The sequence below is a fragment of the Brachyhypopomus gauderio genome, chromosome 5 (genome assembly GCF_052324685.1).
Source record: "Brachyhypopomus gauderio isolate BG-103 chromosome 5, BGAUD_0.2, whole genome shotgun sequence".
NCBI lineage: Eukaryota > Metazoa > Chordata > Actinopteri > Gymnotiformes > Hypopomidae > Brachyhypopomus > Brachyhypopomus gauderio.
The window spans coordinates 35683528-35708749 of record NC_135215.1 but is presented as its reverse complement, the minus strand read 5'-3'; the positions used below and the strand labels follow the sequence as shown (position 1 = coordinate 35708749).

The 25222-nt window shown below is 41.9% G+C and overlaps 1 protein-coding gene across 4 annotated transcripts in view; it reads right to left on the bottom strand.

Moving 5' to 3' along the window:
- Positions 1-142: 142 nt before the first annotated feature.
- The window catches only part of ano3 (anoctamin 3), a 59105-nt gene continuing 34025 nt past the window's right edge, over positions 143-25222 (bottom strand). The window contains exons 14-27 of one of the 4 annotated variants that reach the window (XM_077007547.1): positions 22310-22392; positions 22070-22096; positions 21325-21465; positions 20847-21011; positions 20537-20573; positions 20187-20298; positions 19768-19825; positions 19314-19411; positions 17671-17822; positions 17384-17563; positions 7703-7850; positions 6968-7057; positions 6319-6424; positions 143-4671 (exon numbers count right to left, since the gene is read on the bottom strand). In XM_077007547.1, the coding sequence (XP_076863662.1) occupies positions 4489-4671; positions 6319-6424; positions 6968-7057; positions 7703-7850; positions 17384-17563; positions 17671-17822; positions 19314-19411; positions 19768-19825; positions 20187-20298; positions 20537-20573; positions 20847-21011; positions 21325-21465; positions 22070-22096; positions 22310-22392 (1580 nt within the window). In that variant the 3' untranslated portion in view covers positions 143-4488. Of the gene's footprint in view, positions 4672-6318; positions 6425-6967; positions 7058-7702; positions 7851-17383; positions 17564-17633; positions 17823-19313; positions 19412-19767; positions 19826-20186; positions 20299-20536; positions 20574-20846; positions 21012-21324; positions 21466-22069; positions 22097-22309; positions 22393-25222 lie in introns of those variants that run through there. The other 3 variants (XM_077007548.1, XM_077007550.1, XM_077007551.1) reach the window with 3 other exon arrangements.

Below are 25222 nucleotides of genomic sequence, written 5' to 3'. Positions count from 1 at the left end.
AAACATCACAAAACCAAAAACCACTCAACTCACTTTAGTTAAAAGATACAATCAATGATTTATTACAGAAAAGAGTGATATTCAAATTTATGTTATAGATTTATTTGTACACTTTTTTTTTTTTACTTTTTTGACATGTAAACAGGGATGGTGTAAACAAAGCATGTTGCTGATACAGTTTATGTCACCATGTAATTAAGTACAAATCAGAATATACTGTTTATACTGATCAAACTGGGCTTCATTATCTCATTTGTCAAAGGTTAGAGGTCAGAGTTATTTATTTAATCATATCTAGAACATTCAGTGAGCACATATTGCCAGTTCACTACCCCTCAGGAGTTAAACCAATTTTGCATATTTCATCAATGCATAATACTGTATAAACTCTCTCATAACTACACTCCACAATAAGGTTTTGTTCTAACCTGTCAAATATTGAAATATACCCACTGTGTTTTATATAAAACCTGATTGGAAAGTAATTAAATATCTTGTGTATTAGACCAAAGTATCTGACACAGTAACAAGTGTGTCTGTACCTAATGAATAAACATATTTGAGGTTTTGACCACTATGAAATATTGCATGCTTTACTGACTGCATCAAATCTTGGGTTTTTTTTTGTTATGTGTGCTTTTGCTAGGCATATTCAATACAGACATTTTGTATAGAGTAAAGTGTAATCACCAGATACCAGAGAACAACACTCGCCCATCACACAGCCTGGACAGACAGGTGAGATCAATGAACTACATGTCTGGTTAACAATTTGTTACTCATGTCAATGCCAACACGGTATTTACTAGTGTGACGATGACTAACAGTTGCTCACATACAACAAACTGATCACAGATCAGTTTTCTCTGTACTAAGCATATGCGGGCCATGCAGACTCCATAGTAAAAGTGCACCAAAACACGTGTGATTCTCATAGAACTCCAGACACACAGAGCCGTCCTGGCTGAGATCATGCATAGATTGCGAGTAAGTCACACATCATGGTAAGGGTATGTTACAAAAGCCTCTCTGTAATGGGACACATAAGGGAACAAAAAGCCTTTTGTCACCTGACATGGCCAACTCCCTGCAGGGCTCCCTCTACCGCCATGTGTTACTGAATGATGAAATTAATTACCATCAGTAAACAAACAACAACAAAAAATAAATAAACAAACAAAAATAATTCCTTGCAGCTTTACCAGGTCGGTAGGATATTGTGTTGCTGAGGTACGGGCAGACGTGCTTCTAGAGTTCTCCTTCCTCTCAGTCACGTATGGTTAGGGTTAGGGTTAGGGTTAGGGTTGGGGTTTAGGGTTAGGGTTAGGGTTAGGCAAGACCACCCATGCAAATAGAATGTGCAACGTCATCTACTTTAGAAAGCAGATTTATATCTAATTATGAGCTAATAAAAATATGATCAAAAGTTATCACACATATGATCACCTGCACACCTGCACACATTACCAGGGGCCTGAGGAGAACACGCGTGTTGTCTTGGGTTGGAAGAGAGGAGTCAGATACATTAGTTCTAAAAAAACACACAGACCCACTCACATGCACTTTCTGTCTCACCCACACACACACACACACACACACACACACACACACACACACACACACACACACACACACTCACATGCACTTTCTGTCTAACTCTCACACACACACACAGACCCACTCACATGCTGTTTCTGTCTCACACACACACACACACACACACACACACACACACACACACACACACAGACCCACTCACATGCACTTTCTGTCTCACCCACACACACACACACACACACACACACACACATACACACACACACACACCCACTCACATGCACTTTCTGTCTAACTCTCACACACACACACAGACCCACTCACATGCTGTTTCTGTCTCACACACACACACACACACACACACACACACACACACACACACACACCCACTCACATGCACTTTCTGTCTAACTCTCACACACACACAGACCCACTCACATGCTGTTTCTGTCTCACACACACACACACACACACACACACACACACACACACACACACACACACACACACACACACACACACACACACACACACAGACCCACTCACATGCACTTTCTGTCTAACTCTCACACATACAAACAGACCCACTCACATGCCCTTTCTGTCTCTCACTCTCACACATACACACAGACCCACTCACATGCCCTTTCTGTCTCACTCACACACACACACACACACACACACACACACACACACACACACACACACACACACACACACACACACACACACACACACACACACACACACACACAGACCCACTCAAATGCCCTTTCTGTCTTACTCTCACACACACAGAGCAACTGCAAAATGGAAATGCACAAGTTAGATCAAGGAAATAAAAGTGAACTCACACAGTACACAAATGTTACAAGTAAATGCTTCACATAAAATTAAAAAAGGTAATCCTGATTTTTGTCTATTCTTTAAGACAGTACACACACAAGTTATTTCTCTGTTGGGCTGTAAGAGAGAGATGATGTCTGTGTTAAACCTCATGCAATACATCTGCCTTCGTCTACAGCCAAGCACACTACATGGACCAGGAACGAGGGATGATATGGATAAACCTAAAAATGATCTGGTAACACTTTACAGAACAGTTCCTTAATTAGTCTAGTAACCCTGCAAAGCCTGATCATGAATGAACACAGTACAGGAAACCAGTCATCTTTCACTCGTCAGCAAACATGAGGTATAATTATTTCTCTCTAGTATTTAACAAGAGGTGTAATAATGTTATGTATTAGTAGCTAGGAGAGGTGAACATGTTCCTATGGATATATGCTGAGATATATGCACTAGTTTTTTTGATAATTCATCCCACTGTTCTGGGTAAGTGATCACTCACCCAAAGTTTCCAAAATTAGTTCACCAATCATTTGTTTCTTTACTTGTTTGTTTGTTTTTTATTATACAGGCTCACAAACCAAAAATAAGACAAAACATTTTATATAGTAGCAGCCAGCAACATGCCATAAAATTATGTACTCATTATGCAAATCACTAGAGAAGTACAGTATAACACAATATTAATTTTCAGTATTTGCTACATTCATTCATGATTGGTCCTTGCATAGTTACTAGGTGAAAATAATCCTTCTCACATTTGATCATTAGTAATATTTGCAATATTAGTTCAGGGTGTCACTGTAGTTCAAGATTTGTAATTGCATAGTTCTAGGCTTCTAAGGAATAATATTGTGAAGTCTTACCAAAAAGTCTCTGACCAACATCGTATTGTAGGAACTGTTTGTAAAGACACAGACAGATACTAAGAGGTTATGTGCAACTGTTGGGCACAGCTAAGGTAAACTGCACCATAACCCGAAACCCTCATATTCACAACTTGGCATACACTCTAGTATGGCCCACTCAAACACTAGCCCTCATCTGAACCAGGCATCTGAACAAAGACATGTGCCATGAACAAACAAACAAACAAAACAAACAAACAGGAAATGAGAAAAGAGGGAATAAAATACCCAAGTAGAATACATAGGACTCTTCTTGTGAGAAGAGTAACTATGAGATGTTGATAAGTGAAAGGGTGAAGCCAGTGTCCATGGGAGTAAGAGTTTCAGTCAGGGTACAGATAACAGCCGCCAGATGTTAGCTGCCAGAGAAAGAGAGAGATAGAGAAAGAGAGAGCGAGAAAGGTGCTATGAAGAGGGACAAAAGGGTCACGTCGAGGAAAAAAACCCTCAAAGCTTTTCTTCATCTGCATAGTAAACAATACAGTTGCATGGGTGTTCGATTCTATTTTAGACATCACAACAGAGTACGCGAGAGAGCGAAGCTGGCAGAGGCTGAGTGAGGAAGAGGCTGAGTGAGGAAGAGCAGGCGTGGTCAGGAGAGGAGGGCGAGAGGGCCAGGATCCCAACTACAGCTCCCACGCCCCGCTGAAAAAACTCGCCGAGAAGAACCATGAAGGACAGTGGGAGGGCCTCAGAGAAAGAGTCAAGTGTCCTGAGGACCTCTTTGGTGCAGAGCTGGAACTGCCAAAGCTTAGGGGTGGGCAGGTCTCTCCTGTTCAAACAGGGGTGGGCAGGTCTCTCCTGTTCAAACAGGGGTGGGCAGGTCTCTCCTGTTCAAACAGGGGTGGGCAGGTCTCTCCTGTTCAAACAGGGGTGGGCAGGTCTCTCCTGTTCAAACAGGGGTGGGCAGGTCTCTCCTATTCAAACAGGAGTGGGCGGGTCTCTCCTATTCAAACAGGAGTGGGCAGGTCCAGGATCAGTTAATTCAGTAAAGCTAGCCACCAAAAGCAGGAGGGACATGCAAATGTGTGTGTATGAAAATATGCTGCACGTGTGTGTTCCCTGCACGAGTGTGTTCCCTGCACGGTTGTCCACTGAACGTCCATGTCAGCGCTGCACACGCACACACATCACGTTTTGGTATGTGTACGATATTTCAGTCTGGTAGGCGGAGCTAAGGCCACTCGTGGTGATAACGCTTGCCGTTCTTCCTCCTCTCCTTCTGCAAGTGCTCCAGCTCGGCTTCGTACATCATCTCCTGCATCAGGTACTTCTCTCTACGCATGCGCTCACAGAGGCCTTTAGGCACATCCGGGATCAGGTGAGCGATGAAGGTCTTGATGCCAAACACCAGGTGCTGGGGACGGTAAGAACAGAATACAATTATGGCACATTTCCACTAGGGCCTGCTTGGCGCGGTACGGTTCAATTTGCGACGGTTTGTGAGTGTTTCCATTAGTACCAGGTCCCAGTTTGCTGGTCCCTTCGGGTACTATTTTCGTACCGACTCGCTCGAGGTTCTAACCGTTCCAAAGCGGTACAGTTCTGTGACGTGGAGGAACAGCATGACACTGATTGGCCAGGGAGTGTCGTCACAGGTTGCGTCAGGAGAGCGACTCCTCCGCTATGCTATGGACTCCTCAGCCATTTTTAAAACCCAAGGAGCGAAGTCTGCTCCCTGGTCAAACGCCGAGGTACAAACCTTTCTGTTAATAATCAGCGATCAAAAAGTCCAGGGCGAATTGGACGGGGCCACTAGAAATGTAAAGGTTTTTAGCGAGGTTTCCGCGCTAATGGCCACTCATGGCTACCAGCGGTCCGTTCAGCAGTGCCGGTCGGTCCAAGCAAAAAAAGCTTAACGCGATTACCGGGCGGTGAAGGACCATAACGGACGCAGCGGAGCAAACCGCAAAGACTGGAAATGGTTCCAGCAAATGGATGTCATATACGGTCACCGGCCAGCCAGTAACGGAAGAGAAAACGTGCTGGACACGACAATGTCGGTGCTGGAGGCCACGGAGAATGGTGAGTGTATTGTGATTTCAGTTTTACTACTAGGCTCGTAAAAGATGTAATATGAACGCATCTATTGTAAATGCAGGAATTTAGAGCTGTGTTTGTAGTTAATGTTACCACCACAGTCACTACTGTACAATAGCTAGCTCTTAGCCTTGCTAGTTGCTAGTTAGCTGTAGCCATAAACAAAGCACGAGCAGCGATGACGTGCTACACATTTTGTGCAGTTACGCTATATTGTTGTTGCTTTCACGGGAATGCTTGTGTTTAATATTTGTTATTTTTTACGTTCAAGATTCCCCTTCCACTGACGAGGCGAGCGGAGTTGGCGGGAAATGTTTCCTTCAACCGGGCTTTCCTCGGGGTGCTTGGCGAACTTGTGAACACCATGCGAGACAGACGCCAGTAAAAGCACACAAAATGTTGCTTGTAGTACTATAAATATTTATTTCATATAAAGCTATACGTTATTTTTAGGTAATTTGCTTTTTGCACTTTTTTAAACTATAACTATTATTTACATATGTTGTACTTTAAATATCTATATTTCATAATAAAGTTTGATTTCATTTGATTGTATGACTGATGCTTTTTATGCAGGGTGTGTTCAGCCTGTTTGAGTAATACCAAATTATCAATAATTAGAGCAACCACATACAATAATGAAGATAAATATAAATAAGATACAATAATGCTATTTATTAAGGGGCATCGGCCGGTGTTGTGGTCGCATACAAATGATGTCACGACACTACAACCCGCGCGCCAACAGCGACTCCACCCACATTGGGGTGGTTCACCATTGTAATGGAAACACAACGTGACCGTACCGTTCCGTTGCGAATCGACCCGTATCGAACCGTACCGCGCCAAGCAGGACCTAGTGGAAATGCGCCATTACAGAGCTGTTGTGATGAGGATGCTTCTACATTCACTGTCTTGTATAGATTTTCTCCAGGGTAACAAAGTGGTTCTCCAAGTCACTAACCTCAAAGACAATGATGAAGGCCAATCTGGCAGCAAGCACATGCCAGAACTGCAGGGTGAACTCATAGGGCTCTGAGCTCCATGGTGGAGCTCTGTAGTCTCTGTACCTGCACAGGGGAACAGGAGACACAGGGCATGCGTAACATTGAGAGCATGATAAATCACAGATGCTTGCAGACATTTAGCAATAATATTTTAATCTCAGGGTGAGAAATAGAGGCATTATACAGTGCAGAGAGTCAAAACCGTGCTGACAGCAAAAGTACAAGATCCAAATTCAATATTTAAAACAATCCAGGTTTAAAACACAGGTAAAACAAAGGAACAAATTCAAGAGAGTAAACAAACACACAAACCAGGTCAAACCATGAATTCACTGCATGATCAGTACGCATTCAAAAGGTAATACTTCAGTATGAGTGCTTGACTAAGTCCTTGTGGGTGGTAAATGAGGCACAGGTGTGAACTAATAATGGTGGGTGGGAGATCTGGGGAGGTGTCGCCAGGAATTCTGCTGATTGGACAACCTGAACACAGCTGCAAACTGAACACAGCTGCAACCTGAACACAGCTGCAACCTGAACACAGCTGCATGTGCATGTTTAATCCAACTCACCACTTAAGCAAAGGCAGTTTACAGATATTTGTACCTGCAGTATCGTGTTTCATATTGACTGCCATTTCTGGGTTCACCCATGTCAAACACAGATAGGCTGCTGTTCATATAGCCCCTTAGACACCTGTAAATCCACACAGAGATATACAGAAACAACAATATAGTTTTACTTTAAAGAATAAAAACTGATATGTTACTATCAATTTTAGAATAACTATAGAATAGAATACTAATGTGGCTAGCCAGATGCCACTTGGGATGTCCGCGGTATGTCACTGGGATGTCATTCCAGTATGCCAAGCCAAAATTACAAAACTACAGCATGTCCCCAGATTGCCATATTTTAAACAGTAAAGTCTTGTTGATAAGTCTGAAATTTGGAGTTCTTGTGAAAATCAATCATTTGTAAAAAATAAAAATAAACATGCATTAACAGAATAGTCAGTCATGGCCTGGCGGTTAGGGAACTGGTCTTGTGACCGGAGGGTCGTGGGTTCGATTCCCAGACCTAAGACCATGACTGAGGTGCCCTTGAGCAAGGCACCTAACCTGCTGCTCCCCGGGCGCCGGGCTAGGGCTGCCCACCGCTCTGGGCACGTGTGATCCACAGCCCCCTAGTAATCACTAGTGTGTGTTTGTGTGTTCTGACTGCACAGATGGGTTAAAAGCGGAGGACAAATTTTGATTGGGGTGTAAAAAAAATCACAATTGACAAAATATGGCACATTACATTATAGAATAAAAACCAAATCAGGAAAGATATCCTTACCGTTCATGCCGATAGCCCTTGTCTACACAGGGGCCGTATTTGAAGGCGAAGACAAAGCGAGGAATGTAGTCAGAGGTGATGGCAATGACAAAGGCGTTAGTGATGACAGCCACCACTCCAATACCCTCCAGGATACCATGCCAGATGCCTGGGGAGAGAGGAAGGAGTCCTTCAATTATATCACCATGACTGGAAAAAACTCCCATCAAACTAAGAACTGAGCCCAAGACATGTTTCAGATTACACATACACAAATACAAAAAACCAAACTAAAACAAGTCATAACTGCTCTAATGAATATATCATAACTGCTGTAAGGAAACTTTTGTTGGAGAATGTGCAGGAAGTCATAGCTCTAGATAACACAGATCTCAGCTCTAGATAACACAGATCTCAGCCGGTCAGACCACTGACTGTCTAGTGTTGGTTGATGAGTGCAAATGAAATATCCTTTAACAGCTTTGACACACAGCTCTCCACATATGACCAAACCTCTTCTTTCTGGCAACCATCTGGCAGGACTCTTTTTGGTCTCTCTTCCTGGATACAATTACTAATACTTTCCTCTATACACTGTCCTCATCAATTAACCTTCTGTGCCCTCTCCTCCAGACCTGAGAGATATACCCCATATGCCCCCTGGCTAATGGAAGCATTGCATTCCCACAGAAAATGATTAAAAACGCAGAAAGGCATAGTGGAGGAAAATGCAACTACTCAGACCTCAGTTCATACCAGTCTCTGCTTTGCGAGTACTCACTAGAAGTAACATCTGCAAACTCATCCTACTTCAGAGGAAATTGTTTATCATGAGTGTGTGATCCATGCAAAATCCTCAGGATTTTTTATTGTCTCCATAACCACTCCCCCCCCTCCTGTCTTACACCAGATTTCATCACCTCCTTTGAGGAGAAGATTGTGCCAATCAGTCAGTCCTTTTCCCCTCTTCCTACCAGTGTTCATACACTTACATCCAACTCTCTGGCTTATTTTTCTCCTCTCTTCAGAAAAAATCTCCTCCTGACTTCCAACTCATGACTTCCAGCAATCTGACCACATGCCTACTGGATCCCATTCCTTCCACTCTGTTCCAGACAATCTCAAGAGATCTCAAGATCTCTGCCATAATCCAAAACTCCTTATTCTCTGGACACGTTCCTGCTGTGCTCAAGACTGTCATGGTGGTACCAACCCTGAAGAAGATTACACTCGACAGCTCCAAAATGAGCAATTTCAAACCAGTATCACTTCTCTCATTTCTCTCAAAAGTTCTTAAATGATAAGTTTACAATCAATTGTCTTTTTTGCCTCACCCAGAACCAGCTCCACAATTCCAATCAATCTGGCCTCAAACGGGCACATTTAACAGAAACAACAGAATAATTTTGTGCTGCCAAAGCTGCCAAACTGTTACTTGTCTTGATTCTTCTGGACCTTTCGACAGGTTTTGACAAAACATTGTCCTTTCCATTTTTCCAGCCTTGGCATGACTGTATAGAAGTGGTTCTGGTTCTATTTGGAGGCCCAATCCTGTCAGGTAACATGGAGAGACTCCACATTTAGTCCATATAGAATCTCTTCCCCCAGAGTCCCCCAGGGCTCATTGCTAAGCCCTCTTCTCTTTGCCAGCTTGCTCTCTTTGTAATATAATATTCTCATACCATTATGCTGTGCTGATGACCCCAACTAGTTCTTTCCTTTTCAGGTGTATCTCAGCATGCTTGACTGATATTGCTTCAAGTATGACATCAAACCAACTTGAAGCTTAATCCTATCAAAAACAAGCTTCTGCTCATCACAGGAACACAGGAATAGGAATCCTCACAATGACCTTTTGAGAACTCCCTGGTATCTGATGCTGTTCATAGACTGTGAAAAATTTTAGATAAGCAGTTGTCATTCTTGACTCGTGTTTCAAATCTGACCCAGTCTTGCACATTTCTCCTTTACAAAGTGCACTATTTTGCCAAAAGTATTTACTCAACTATCCAATTTATTGGATTCAGGTGTCCCAATCACTTTGATAGCAATAGATGTATAAAACCAAGCACCTAGACATACAGACTGCTTCTACGAACATTTATGAAACAATGGGTTGTTCTCATGAGCTCAGTGGATTCCAGCATGGTACCATGATAGGATGTCACCTGTGCAACAAGTCCAGCTGTGATATTTCCTCACTAATTATTCCACAGTGAACTGTCAGTGGTATTTTTTAAAGTGGAAATGGTTGGGAGCAACAGTAACTCAGCTGAAGTGTTATGTCATGTAAAACGGCAGCGCGTGGTCAGCAGATGTCGAGGCATATTGTGATTGCCAACTTTCTTCAGAGTCAATCACTACAGACGTCCAAACATCATGTGGCCTTCAGATTAGCTCAAGAACAGCATATAGAGACCATGATATGGGTTTCCATGGCCAAGCAGCTGCATCCAACCCTTACATCCAGTGTAATGCAAATTGTTATACACAGTGGTGTAAAGCACACCGCCACTAGACTCTAGAGCAGTGGAGACATGTTTTCTCGAGTGATGAATCACGCTTCTCCGTCTGGCAATCCGATGGGTGAGTCTGGGTTTGGCGGATGCCCGGAGAACATTTTTGGTCTGACTGCATTGTGCCAAGGGTAAAGTTTGGTTGAGGGGGGATTATAGTGTAGGGTTGTTTAGTTTGGTGGAGGCAGGATTAAGGTTTGGGGGTGGAGTTGGGCTTGGTCCCTTAGTTTCAGTGAAAGGAACTCTTAATGTTTTTGCATACCAAGAGATTCTGGTCAATTTCATGCTCCCATCTTTCTGGGAACAGTTTGTTCCATCATGACGGCACATCGGTACACAAAGAAGGGTCCATAAAGACAGGGATGAGTGAGTTTGGTGTGAAAGAACTTGACTGGCCTGCACAGAGTCCTGACCTCAACCCGATAGAACACCTTTGGGATGAATCAGAGTGGAGACTGAGAGCCAGGCCTTCTCGTCCAACATCAGTGTCTGAACTCACAAGTGCGCTTCTGGAAGAATGGTCAGAAATTCCCATAAGCACCCTTAAACTTTGTAGAAAGCTTTCCCAGGAGAATTGAAGATGTTATTGCGGCAAAGGGTGGATCATCATATTAAACCCAATGGATTAAGAATGGATGTCACTCAAGTTCGTATGCTTGCGAAGGCAGAAAAGCAAATAATTTTGACAATATAGTGTACAAAAGATTCAGACCCTTTTCTCACAGGACACTACCCAGGTGCGTATGCAGTCTCTTAGCATCTCAAAGCTTGACTACAGCAAGTCACTACTTGCTCACTGTCCTATATGGGCCATAATCTACAACAGATACAGAATATAGCAGCATAACTACTCATAACTACTCTTCATGTCACTCCACTACTGTGTTCACTTCACTGTCTTCCAGTAAAATCTTTGCCTACAAAGCTATAAACTGACCACCATCTTCAAACATGATGACAATGGTCAAAGCCTGATTCATATCTCGAATTGTTTGAACCTCAAGTACAGCTTGGCTTAAAACACCATGCTTCAAGTCTCATAGAAGACAAGTCTCGAGAAGTGTTGTCTGTCCTGGCCCCCAGATGCTGGACTGAACTTCCACTGTCTATCCAGACAGCAGAGTGCCTGACTACCAACCTCAGTCTTCAAATGCAGACTGAAGACTTTTCTATTTGTAGAATGTTTAAATGACCATTGATCCTGCACATATGCAATTCATACTACTTCTGAGAACTGTTATTGCACTTATCATTGTTGAGTTTCAACTTATTTCGCATTTCTATACATGAGCATTGATTCCTGTATTTCAACAGTATTCTAATTCAAAAGCATCTTAAGTGCCATACTGAATGCTGCTTTGTGCTGGTACATCCCCATGAATGCAAAGAACACCAGAAAGGCTGTCTGAGTATCATAGTCTTCCCTATTGTCATAACCTCCTTGATATCTGTACTATTGTTATGTGTCTGCCCCTGTCTGAATGAGTTCCCTGCTGCTAGTTTTCTCACTGTTCTTACAACCTCATTAATTTTTATTAATTAGCATTTATGCCTCATTGCAAACTTTTGGTCAAGTGTTTTTAACCCTGTTCAAGTTCAATATTTTCTTGAATTTTAACATGTTCCTAGTTTTCCTAGAATTCTGACATTTACGACATCTGCATGAGTCATGCCTCTGTCTTCACTTATTAAACTTAGTCTCTGAATTAAATTAAAATCTTATTTTTGGGAATAACTACACACAAACAACCAGTAAACAAACAACCAAACAAATAAACAACCAAATAAATAAATACTACATTATTAACTGTGACTTTAAACATTTTAAGCATCTGCTGATAAGACTTGCACAGCAGTTGTAGGTATTTTGCCATATTCCTGCATACAAGGACAACAGCGTGTTTGAGCAGCGTGCTTTAGATCATGCCACCACATGCTAAAGGGATTTGGCCATGCTAAAATACATATGATCAATTAAACATACTCTGGTGTTGCTTTACTCCTGTGTAGAGCATTTTCCTTTTGCCTGACCAAAACTCTTTAGACTTCTAGATCACAGACAGATGTCCTGATTCTGGTGTACAATTACCTCATCCAGCTTGGAACTCAGTTTTCTCTCACTGATTGCGAGCCATCCAGGGCTCTAAGGCAGCCCACACCATTACATTATCTCCCTCGTGTTTCACAAAAAGGGTGAAGCATATGGTGCAATGGAATATAGTGTCTTCAAAAATAATGCTCTACATTTACCAAAGGCTTGACTATTGTCTCATTGTGCCTCAGAATATTGCTTTAGTAGTAATGTGAAACATAAGTGATCTTTAAAAAACATTAGATCAGCATCAGTAGTTTTTCAGCAGTGGTTTTGCCTACAATAACCTGCCACTGACTACCAACCTCTTGTTCAGTTTATTTTAGACTCATGGACACAAGTTCAAAGGACACTTGTAGACCATTAGCAGTTGCTCTATGTTTATGACTCCTACAGCATACACATATAGTGAGTGACCTTTGTGAACCATTTTTTAAAGGTCCTTTAAGAGAAACTCATTGTGATCTTATTAGTTTTGATAGGTTTTTTTGTATGTGCCATTACTTTTGATCAGACACCATAGGGCACAATTACATATATTACAACATGACAGGTTTAAGTAGATAACTAAATTTCTGACTTTTTTGTATGGCTAGGCAGGGCAAAACCCACACTGAACTGTGTGATTACACATGATTATAATTAACATATTAATAATGTAACCCACATAAACCTTTGGTTACTAGAAAGTTTACAAATGTATAGTTGTATTTGTGAGTTCCATGCCACAGCTTTGGGGGAAAACTGATGGCATGTTTATTTGTTCTGGCTTTGATGGCTCTGAATTTGTTCTGGCTTTGATGGCTCTGAATGTTTGATGGCTCTATCAGATAAACACTGCTGGAACAGGTGAGGGCCAGCGTGACAGGGGTTGCCTATAATCATGTTTCCCACAGTCGAAGCCAAAAGTTTTGACAAAGTTTGCTGCCTCAGTTTTTATCATGGCAATTTCTATTAACTCTAGATTGTGAAGTGATAAGATGAATTGCATTTAATTGCAGTCATTCCCTGTCATGAAAATGACCGTATCACAAAAATAATTGCATTCCAGTCACTGCGTTTCAGCCCTAAAAAATGTCTGCTAACATAATTTCTGCGATGATCTCGTTAGCTCAGCAGAAAAGGTTAATGAGGACAAGACAGCTGATATCAGTCCGTCATGCTGATTAGAAGATCAAACTGGCTGCTTTAAAAGGGTAGTGGTGGTTTAAAGTTTTCTTCTATTAACGATGGTTACCTCTAAGGAAACGTGCAGTCATCACTGCACTGCATCAAAAGAGTTTGACAGGCAAGGACATTGCTGCATGTAAGATAGCACCACAACCAACCATTTAAATCATCAAGAACTTCAAGGAGAGTGGTTCAGTTGAAGTGAAGAAGGCTTCAGGGTGCCCAAGAAAGTCAAGCAAAGGACAGTCTCCTAAAAAGGATGCAGCTACAAGAAACTGATATCTAGTATACTGGCGTGAGTTGCTGAATTCTTAAAGAAGGGTCCACACTAGCAATAGTGTTTAAATTGGATGTATTTATCAAGTAAAAATGGATGGAATGCTTATAATTGCACTACATTATACCATATAAACATCTGACCAAACATCCTAAAAAACTGAATCACCAAATATTGTGAAAACTGAAGATGTTTGTGTTGAACTACAGTTGATCGTCTTCTCCATTGTATTTACCACTTGCTGGAGTTTGCCGTGCTTCTGAGAAGTGGAAAATCCAAACCAGATGGTTATTGATGAAGTAACGATGGATTGTGTGATTACTAGACATAGATTCTCATGGCCTGGAACAGCTTGATTTTCTTTTAGCTACCACAGAAAGAACATTATCTGCTTTGTATGTGCTTTCCTGATAATGGAGACCATGTTTCTCTACAACTTCTGCTTCCTGGATATGGTGGTGTCCAAGAATGAGTCGCTCTACAATGTAAACCACAGAGTCACTAATATTGCGGGTGGGGATAAGGTTGGGGGCTCCATCTGCAGACCACTACAATCTCTATAGTCTTCTGGGTGTTCGGCAACAGGTGGTGGTGACTGCAGGACACTAACTGCTCAACTTCCTTTCTGCAAGCAAACTCACTACTGTTGGTTTTGAGACTGGCCATGGTGGTGTTGTCTAGAAACTTCAGGATCTTTACAGCTGGCTCACGGGAGCCGCAGTCATTGTTGTCGAGACTGAACACCTGCTGTTTTCTGTTTGGCAGGAAGGCTGTGATCCCTCGACAGATGGTGACTGGCACAGAGCGCTGAGACAGACCTGAGCAGCTGTGACACTCTGATGGTACAGGCCAAGCTGAAGTCCACAAACAGAACTAGCATTGGTCCCTGGACTGTCCAGATGCTGAGTGATGAGGTCCAGGTTTGTCCAGGTATTATGTAGAAGAACTGCAGGAGATTCCAGCAAGGTTTCTGCAATAATGTTCAGGTAGTCTAGCACTAGGTGTTCTTAACTACAGGGTGACATGCATGTAGTCATTTAGTCCAGAAATCTTTGCTTATTGGGTGATCTGTAAAGTAAGTGGAGAAGATTTTATCCTCTTTATTTATAGTGTGTACATGGGTGAATGATGTACAATTTGGAGACTGTTTAGCTGATGCACTTATAGCATGAAGTTATCAACCAGTACTGTATTGGAATATGATGTTTATTAAATATTTGTCAGTCTCTGGGAGTTGAGCAGTCTGATGACATGAGGGAAACATCTTGGCTGTGAGGGCTCAAATGGTTTGGAGCATCTTCTCAGATGGCAGGAAGTAGAAGATTTTGTGATTGGCTGGTACCTTGAAAGCAGCATGTGCATGATGGAGGGGAGAGAGACCCAAATGATCTTCTCCGCTCTCCTCACTATCCTCACTATGCAGAGTTTTGCCGTCAAAGTCTGGGCCAAGAACTTTTCTCACCTTGTTTCTGGAACAGATTGCTAGAATACAGGTCATTAATGGCAAAATGAACATGTTGTAATCTCTCGGAGGCCTTTGTAAACTGAACTTTGGTTGTTTGCAGCAATGTGGCTTTTCTTATTGTCTGTATTCTCTTTCCTTGGTTCTTTTCTTCAGATTGTTTTTGCTTCTTTGTAAAGATATCTGTGCCACCTTTCCTACATGAAGCTGTCCGGGTCTGGTCTCCAACTGTTTTGCGGATTATGGCAGGTCTTGAAATTTTTTTTTAGGATTCCATTTTTACAGTATTTTTGTAAACAGCACCGAGCTGTTTGTCCACCTGGATGAATGCGCATCTTTCATAGTGCTGTTCCAATGGTGCAAAATGTTCCCTTGCTTTATGGCACAAGTGTCATGTTCTCGTACTTGGACATTTTCTTCGCTAAATTCACACCGATTGTCTCCAAAAATGATGAGTAGCGAGTCCAGATTCTCCCTTTCTGTGTTCATGATCTGATTGGCTAGTAGACATGCACACACTGGTGCCAGTATGCAAATACTAGCCAAAATGAAAGAAGACAACTCTCTGGGAGAGTAATATTGCTTGCAGTTAATAAAGAGTGAGTCTAGAGATGGAGTTGATCATTCTGACATTAATGTGACATCTTTGCACCACATTGCCACAGCTCTGCTCTGTGTCCCTATTTGCTCTGAGCAACTGGAAATTAAGTAGGTAAAGTACACAGTCTGGGGTTAGATCAGGTAGTCAAGATGACTATATTCACAAGGCAAGGATGTAGCAGCAGAAATAAATTAGATCAGATTTTACTAATATTCAATTCTCAGATTCCTGGTTGATTGTCGGGAGTGGGAGCCATGTGGTTCTGTGCAGCTCATTTTCTTCAATCATCTATGTTTTTGTGTTCACTACAGCCTTTCGGTTAACTAGACCCAGTCTGGCCATTCTCCTCCGATCTCTCTCATTTACAAGGTGAACTGCCACTCACTGGATGTGTTTAGTTTTTCCCTCCATTCTGTGAAGAGACTACTGTGCATACAAATCCCAGGAGATCAGCACGTCGTGAAATCTTCAAATCCCAGTCCATCTGAAGCATTTGACTTATGACTCACTCTTGCCTGCAAGATTTTATGATTGGATGACTGGATAGTCATGAATGACCAGATGTACAGGTTTTCCTAATAAAGTGGCCTGCATCTGATTATAAACGGAGAACAATAGGACTAAAACTTGAACTATGTGAGATCCTTGCTTTGCTCTGGTAGGTTGTGAAAATTCCCGTTCATACTAACCAGAATGTGGTCTCACAAGTACTGTCAAGAACTTGTTGGGCACTGACCAACCCTGACCTTGAACCCTGACCTTGAACCCATGTCTTGCAGGTTCCAAATTGTGCTATGTAAAAAGAAAATTCAATGCAGGTTATGACATAGCTTGGGCAGAGGCAGCCCTCTCCTCTCCACAGTCATGAGACTGTGAAACTTCTTCAAAAGCCCTTCATCTGTATGTTTATGTCTGCACACTACCAATATTAATGTCCTCATTGTAATGTGAAGGTTCATTATATCTATACTATTTCCATAGTATAATTTTGCACTGTGCTATTACAAATACTTTACAGTGCTATGTAACCTATTCATAAATGCTTTCTCAATACAGTTTTATTACTTGAACTACTTTTTGTACAACTCATTTTATTACTGTACTATATTCCAATATACCTGCATGTCTATGCTGTTCTGGTTTTTTTTTTATTTATAGTTCTGTATATATGCTCAGTGCACACCTCTGTGTATTATACCTACATAATATGGCATAATATTATATTTTTGTTTGATAACTGTCATTTACAATAATTCAATCCAGGCCGCTGGAGAATCTGTTTACCTCCAGGAATCAATAAAGTTTTATCTTTACTTTTATGAGGCAATATTTCTACGTAATAATACCTACCTGCATATATAAAGGTCTTTGGAATGATCATTATCAAAATGCATTGTCACACTGAAAGAAATCTCACTATAATTGATGCTCTGCAACCAATAACATTTGGCTTTTAACTCTAATCCAAATTCATTCTTTTGTTGCATATATGTACTTTTCAGATACAAATTCAATTTCAGATACAAATTCATTTATCTTTTATACTGCAGTCACAAGTCAGAGTGGCAAGCTGATCAGACTGACCGATGTCAGTAGCTCTGGCCGGCATGGGTCTTCTCCACTGCGTTACAAACTTGTAGGCGTCCAGCCTGATCTCGATGATGTTGTTGAGCAGAGCCAGAAGAGGAGCCAGAGGAAACGCCGCCACAAAGATGGTGGTGAAACCGAACTGGAGGACTGCGCAGAGAAACGGGTCACCGACCTCTGATGTGTTGGGTTACACGTAGAACATATGGCTGGTTCTAGCGTTCGACTACAGCTGGGTTCAGCATACATATAGGTTCTCCCCCGTGATGTCCGGTCCTGCTCACCCATCTCCAGGTATTCGTCCACCAGGCCGTGGGCGTTCATGGGCTGCAGGTTCCAGTCTCTGTCCCACTGTGGCAGCTGTTCTTTGCGCTCCACGTTATTCTGCCCCCCCACTCGTCTCATCTTCCGTCTAGACCACCAGTTCTGCAGCAGACTGGACACCACAGCAGTGACAACATAGCGCAACATAACTGCCTGGTCTTTCCAAATGAAACACATTACAAACTCCAGCACGCAGCACACGTTAGCTGTCAACAACATGCTAATGCACAGTGTATCCGTTTGGCATCAAAGTAAATAAAGCACATCCTTCCATCTTATGTCAAATTATGGCAAACATATACTCACATTTTGGGATGTACTAGGACTGCCAAGCCAGTTATTCAAAACAAAAGTAAAATACCAGGTAAATGAGCACAAATAAGTATCAGAGAACAGGTAGTGTAATGTTAACTATGGTGCACACCTTTACAGTCTATAAACATTAACTGCAAAAGAAACAAAAACACATTTTGTTTGCTCCTAAACTGCTTTAGTCAATCTTCCAAACCGATAGACAGTAAGGGATGTGGTGGTTGGGGTGTATATAATGATGTGGGCATCTATCTGAATACTGCAGTGCTTGAAAAAGGCACTGGGCTACAAAAAGGCAGCAGTCATGATAGGGAACTGGTCTTGTGACCGGAGGGTCGTGGGTTCGATTCCCCAGACCTGAGGCCATGACTGAAGTGCCCTTGAGCAAGGCACCTAACCCCAACTGCTCCCCGGGCACCGGGCTAGGGCTGCCCACCGCTCTGGGCACGTGTGATCCACAGCCCCCTAGTAATCACTAGTGTGTGTGTGTGTGTGTGTGTGTGTGTGTGTGTATGTGTGTGTGTTCTAACTGCACAGATGGGTATATGCGGAGGAGAAATTTCGATTGTGGTGAAAAATCACAGTTGACAAATATAGCACATTTCACAAAAACAGGAGCTAAGAACTCTGTGCCTCCTTCTGTTCTAAGAACTCTGGGCCTCCTTCTGTTCTAAGAACTCTGTGTCTCCTTCTGTTCTAAGAACTCTGTGCCTCCTTCTGTTCTAAGAACTCTGTGCCTCCTTCTGTTCTAAGAACTCTGTGCCTCCTTCTGTTCTAAGAACTCTGTGCCTCCTTCTGTTCTAAGAACTCTGTGCCTCCTTCTGTTCTAAGAACTCTGTGCCTCCTTCTGTTCCATGGCTACCATCCCTACCTGTGTCACATCATACTGACAATAAATCTGCAAATGACTATATCTGCAGATGTTTTAAAGGTGGGGTAGTCATTTTACATTTACCTGTTGGGCATTTAGCAGATGCTCTTATCCAGAGCGACTTACAAAATGCTTTGCCATCTGTTCACAGAATGAGGGTTCTCCTAATTCTCTACAGTTCCTGCCTCTTCTAATATTATCAACAGACAAAACAAACCTTATCCTTTAAAAAAATTAATGAAAACATTTGATTCATCCTTTTGCCACACTGAATAACCTTAAGAAAACTTAACAAAAATAAAACCCACACAAACCTCAGGAAAAAAAAGAGATCAAAGATCACAAAAATGGAACAAACTGAACATCAATATAAACAAAGCCTGCAAATAAACAAAGCAGCTACAAAGACATGATACTCACGGATAGCCGAGCTCCATGAAGTTATTCCAGATCTGTTTTAACACCATTATCACTCCCATTTGTAAGCACAGATCAATCAGACAGCCACTGGGATGGCACTGCGTATAAAACACAAGATGAAACACATAAACACGCAAACAAATAACTGCACCAAGTTCAGTCAGCTGCCAGGACTTGTTCTGAATTTTTAGACCACTGGAGATTCAGGACAGTTACATTTAGCTGAAGCAGATGTTGATGGTAAATAACAAGGCCATTGCCCAGAGCTAATGGGACCTTGCTTGTTTGTGTTGGTTATGTATGTGTCAGAAGTTTGGCTAGCAGCACTGCGGCCCAGCGGAGCGCGGGGAGCCTGGCCCGTAGTGATGGAGCAGAGTGACGTGGGGAGTGAGCAGCCCTACAGGACAGTGATGACAGCAAAGTGTGTGAGCTAATACTGCACAGCCACACACACCTCTTCCATTCTCCAACGGTTAAACAGCTTATTATAGTCCCCGGGCCTGCCAGCAAACCTGTGAAAATCCACAAACAAGGGAAGTGAAGAGTGATGAAAACTTAGTTTCAAAATTCAATCAGCTGTGTGTAATTGTCAGCTGGAGCACATAACATTTCACAATATCAGTAGATAAACACTCAGCTCCAGTAGTATTTAAACGATGGGAATATTTATGGCAATAAAATAGAGGATAAAAGATAAACCCAAAAAAAAAGCCTTATCTGAAGAAGAGACTTTATATATTAACAATTCAATGTTGACAATGAATGTACTATTTCAGGCTCAATGGGAAGCAGGAAAAAAAAAGAAGTTAAAAAATGAATTGAGCTTATCTGAGCAGGATCTCATTTAGGTGATGTGAGTGTGTGAAGGATCACCTTCCTAGGAAGAACGCTATGTAAAAGGTAGAGCTGTTCAGATTGACGAACTGGAAGAGGAACATCTTGAGGGCGAAGCTGTTCTCCCACTCGGACTCGGTGCGTGGATGTTCTGCAACACACACCAGAGCCCTGTGACCTTCGCCTGGCCGTGGCTAGCCATGCTGCATATGTGAGTGGTTAGTCAGCTCCGTGCGTGCAGGGCATGCTTTGAAGCTCAAATCAAGGCATCTGCAGCCACCGAGCGCCATTCAGGAATGCGGAAAGTCAGAGCGTTTAAAGCGTGTGGAACATTCTCTTATTTAGATAGCACGGTTACCGATTCAAACATGGCAATAATCAAAACCTACCTAGATTAGTTAGCAGATAGGCAACTTTCTCATAAACCTGTCAGAGAAGAACATGTTTAAAAACAAAACTGCAAATCAATCATTTATACAGCCTGCAACAAATTGCAGCCATTACATAAGGGTTATACTGTATTATATTTGCATTCAACCAGAAATGCATGTATTACTGTGAGTTGTAAGGTAATATTAACCACACCTTGTCCTAGTTTATGTCTGGGTTTCATCAGACAATGCAAATATGCAGACTGTGGTAAACAGTCATGCTGATTTTACACTGTAACTTTTAAATGTACAGAGAACAGATGCTGACCACATTGAGGGACATGATGATTATGAAGTTGATGCAGACTCCCGTGCCAGAGGTGGCAAACTGCCAGTTCTTTTTCACAAACTCCCACTGGAAGGAAGCAAATTTCTCCATGGCAATAAGCCGAAATACCACCACAGCGAAAACCGCTGTCAACACCAGGGAGATCTTAAATGGAGAGAGAGACAACGAGGCCATACAGGTTTCCATTAATATAAGAATAAAAATCAGACCAAAAGACATCCTAGTTCTCTATGTGTTAAGCATAACGTTTGGTTTGGCAACTGCACCATCTTGCGAGGGCCACTAGGAGGAGACAATAATCTGTGTGAAGGATGCTGTTGAGGTTTATGGGTTTACACTTCCAGGAAATGTAGGATACGGGTCAGACTGGCATAACGTGATAAACTGTGCTTTAGGGTTTTACTTTAGTGGCACAGAATGAAAAGAGTTGTTTATTAGCCTTGATATGGCAGCCTACCATAAAGAAGATTCCAGACACGGAGACCATGAGGCGACTGAGTTTGTCTGTGAAGGGTTGAAAGGGCTCTGGCTTGCCTGAGATGGGGTTCACTCTCTCCTTCCTCGAGTACTTTGCTTCAAACTGAGGCCGTAGTTCCTCCTTATTGACACATGCACGTTACACATACAACACATGTGCACCATTACACTCCTAACTCCACAGAGAGAGAATACGGTGTGGTTTATTATTTATTTATGCACATAGACGGCATCATTGTTTGTTTTCTCTGGGTTCAGTAATCTGCCCCAGGAAGACTATAGAGTTGATGATGATATTATGCAGAATCTTTCATATGGGCTGAATGACACAAGTGGCCAAACTACCTCATGTACTGAACATCTACTAACTTAAAAGAAACATGTTTGCTTAAAGGTAGATATGATAGTAAACACATTCTGAAAGACACCAACAATGTTAGAATTTAAAGTGTCAAAGGGAGAGACACCAAGATAGTCTTGGCGCTCCTCTCCTGATAGAAAGCAGTGTTGATGAGTCTACATTCTGGCATGGTTGATGTAAGATGTTGGCATGTCATGTGGAATAATAATAACTACCTTTAAGACCCAACGCGAAACAATAGCCAACATTTCCTCAGAGGTTTATACATGCTATGGCAGCAGGAGCTTAATGCGTAGAGTCCGGGGCAGAAAGCAGAGCATGCACCAAGCACGACAGACAGGAGAACAGTAGGAAACACACTCACAGAACACACCACCACACAGGATTTACACTAAAAGAAACACAACAAACAGCACAGATATTGGCCAAACACCGCCTTCAGTTATTTACACTCTAATGGCTAATACCAACAGGTCATGCTGCTATTTCAAAAAAAGATCTACTCGTAAAGTGGAAAAAATGAGAATTTCCTTTGTGAATGATGCTGAGTTTATGTCAGTACTCTAAAGCTGACAACTGTGGTGGGGGTTCTGGGGGTTCTCACCTCTTCCTCCTCCCAGTCAATCAAATCCCAGTCGTAGGTAAGTTCTGCTCTTCTTCTCTTCCAGAATTCGAGGAAGACTGTGGCTGTAGACACCAAAGATCCAAAGAGTGAGCAGGATATCACTCTAAAAGGTGAACTTTAGAACCAGTACGTAGGGTGGTGCACGCCCAAAATCCCACCAAGTGTCTCTCTTTCTGGAGACTACAACTGATCCGTTTAAATCATACTCGCATATTTCTTACATAAGAACATAAACACAATCCTACAAAAATTAGGAAAATGGTGTTCATCCAATGAGGATGTGTCTTACATTCTTCATCGATTCATCCATTGATATAAACAATACACAAATGTACCTAACAATCAATTCACAACTGCTATGGGGTTATAAACTGTATCACATTTGCTGTGTTTTATTACCTATTTAAGTGCTCAAAAAAGGCTAATGCTGATTCTGACGTTGTGCCTAGTTTCGCTTAGTATATGAATACCATTCAGTGAAGGTTTGCTTGGATTTGTGGTATTAAGGGATATTACAGCCCTAAAGTACGTCTCTCACATGCCAAGTGATTAAACCCTAACCAGTTAGATGTCATCATGGCACACGTGACATGTCTGTGCAGTGAGCCCTCTCTCTTACCACCCATTGGCACATCACACCACCAGACTATTTTGTGGTCTGCAGGACTCTGGCCTACAAGTCATGCTCATGCTGTGTATCAGTAAGACTCTTCTGCTGATGCAAAGAGACTGTTTGGTCTTATGAATATGGCTTATTTCCATCCTCAGGAACACACAATGAGGCCGATGCATTTTGCGATGTTTTTGGACAAATCTATTAGGACATGCCTATTAGTAGAATCAAAATTACACTACTTAACAAACTCTGGATGATACACAAAATTAAATTGCTTATCGCCAACAGGCAAAAAGCTTTAAAAATCTAAATATAAAATTCACCACTCAAAAGTGATCCAGTCAATAAAAATAAAAAAGAAACAGGAAGCTATAGAAAACCTGTACAAGTCAGTTAAATGTCTAATGGGAACTGACGTTATTTAATGTTGAATGCAGTTGTTTCCTAACATCCCTCGTCTGGAAGACGTACAGTCAACATTGGGATATCAGCTGATAGCCATCAGCTATGCATCTTTACTGCTGAGACCAAACCACTTCTCCAACAAGTGAATAGCCATAAGGCTGTAGGGACAGATGTGATACCAGCAGGGATATTGAAGAACTACGATGAGTAATTATCACCTGTACTGACACATCTGTTTAATTCTCGTCTGGTGGCACATAGCTGTTGTGCACAGTGGTAGGATTCAGTCTGTGCTATAAAAAACCTACAGTCCACAGTTCCCTCAGGACATCTGACTGATGTCCTTGCTGGGGATTAAAAATCATTCTCCTCAGTAAGATGGAACATGCAATCAGAAACACCCAACTTGAAGAATAGACAAACTATTTCTGATGTCTTACAAGCTGTGCAAGGCAGGCAGAATGCCAAGCTCACAGGACATTTCTCAACTTCTCCAGGGCCTTTGATACAATTAATCATGTTCAGGTTCTGTCTACATTAGCCTATCTTATGGCATTTCAAACACCTGTAGCTGGTCCTGCATATCTGTCTCATGGGGAGACAACAACTACACTGGGGTGTCCTCTACACAACACAAACAAGCCAGTGTTCCACAAAGTTGGTGTTTTCACCTCTCATTTGTGTTCTCTGTATAAAAATATAAGATCACGTGCTGCTTTGTGACGTGCCACCCATCAGCTGCGCTTCATGGATGTGCTGATGGTCCAACCTTAGCTGCGCTGTTGACTGAATCTTCCTGGACATATACAAGCTGTTTTTTGTTTTCTAGCTTTTAGGTGCTAATGACACACAATGATACATTTCTCACATGACACTAATTTTGATTATTGTTAACAAGATAAAATAAACATTACTAAATTACATTGTGAAAGATAAGCAATCCCCACAAATATGTCCTATTTAATCAGTGGAGTCCACCCATGCGTACATTACATAAGGGCTGTTAAGTGTGCAGTCCTCCCACAAGATGATTCATTTCACATTTATCTGACCTTCATCCAGACTGTCTGGGAGTTTGCTTCTGCTGTCTGGGCAGAACTTAAATGCACCCAAATGAGGTGTTTGAGACTTATCAGACAAACAAACATTATTCCACCCACACGAGACAAGAGAGGAAGCTACCAGGAATTATATGAGCTGGATTCTGCTAGTCCTAAGACCTTTTCATGCACATCTGCCTGCACATCTGCCTGTAAGGTATGAAATAGTAGCAAACTTGTCCAGCCATTATGCTGCACAAAAAGACACCAGCTATATGTTTGCCTACTGCCTTCAAACTTTTAAAACTAATTAAATTATCATATATGACTGATTATATGGATATATATGTCAGGTATTACTAAGAGGTCAAGAATATTATTAGAAGGTAAAAAGATTTACACTGGTTGATCCTGAAGTATTTGTGTTGTTGGATTTGTTTATTGAGCTATGTTTATTTCATGCACTAAAACATCATGCTATGATGTTTATTAATAAACTTGAACTTGAACTGCCCCAAAGCCTATATGGGTTTATCAAGACACACTTCTCATGCTGAAGGAACAGTTTATTATAGCTTGACCCACTTTTGTTTAACGCAGAGACGGAGAGAGAGAGAGACAGAGAGAGAGAGAGAGAGAGAGAGAGAGAGAGAGAGAGAACAAATTGCAGCTCTGAAAATTGCAAAAGTTTCATCTTTTCTAAAGCTCACACCCAGTTATCCTTCCTCTACTGTCTTTAGGCTCTGAGGTTCCTCTTTCCTTCATATAGGGTGGCTACTACCTCAGCTGTGGGACGGTCCAATGTATGTTTGTTTGGCTGGAACCTAAATG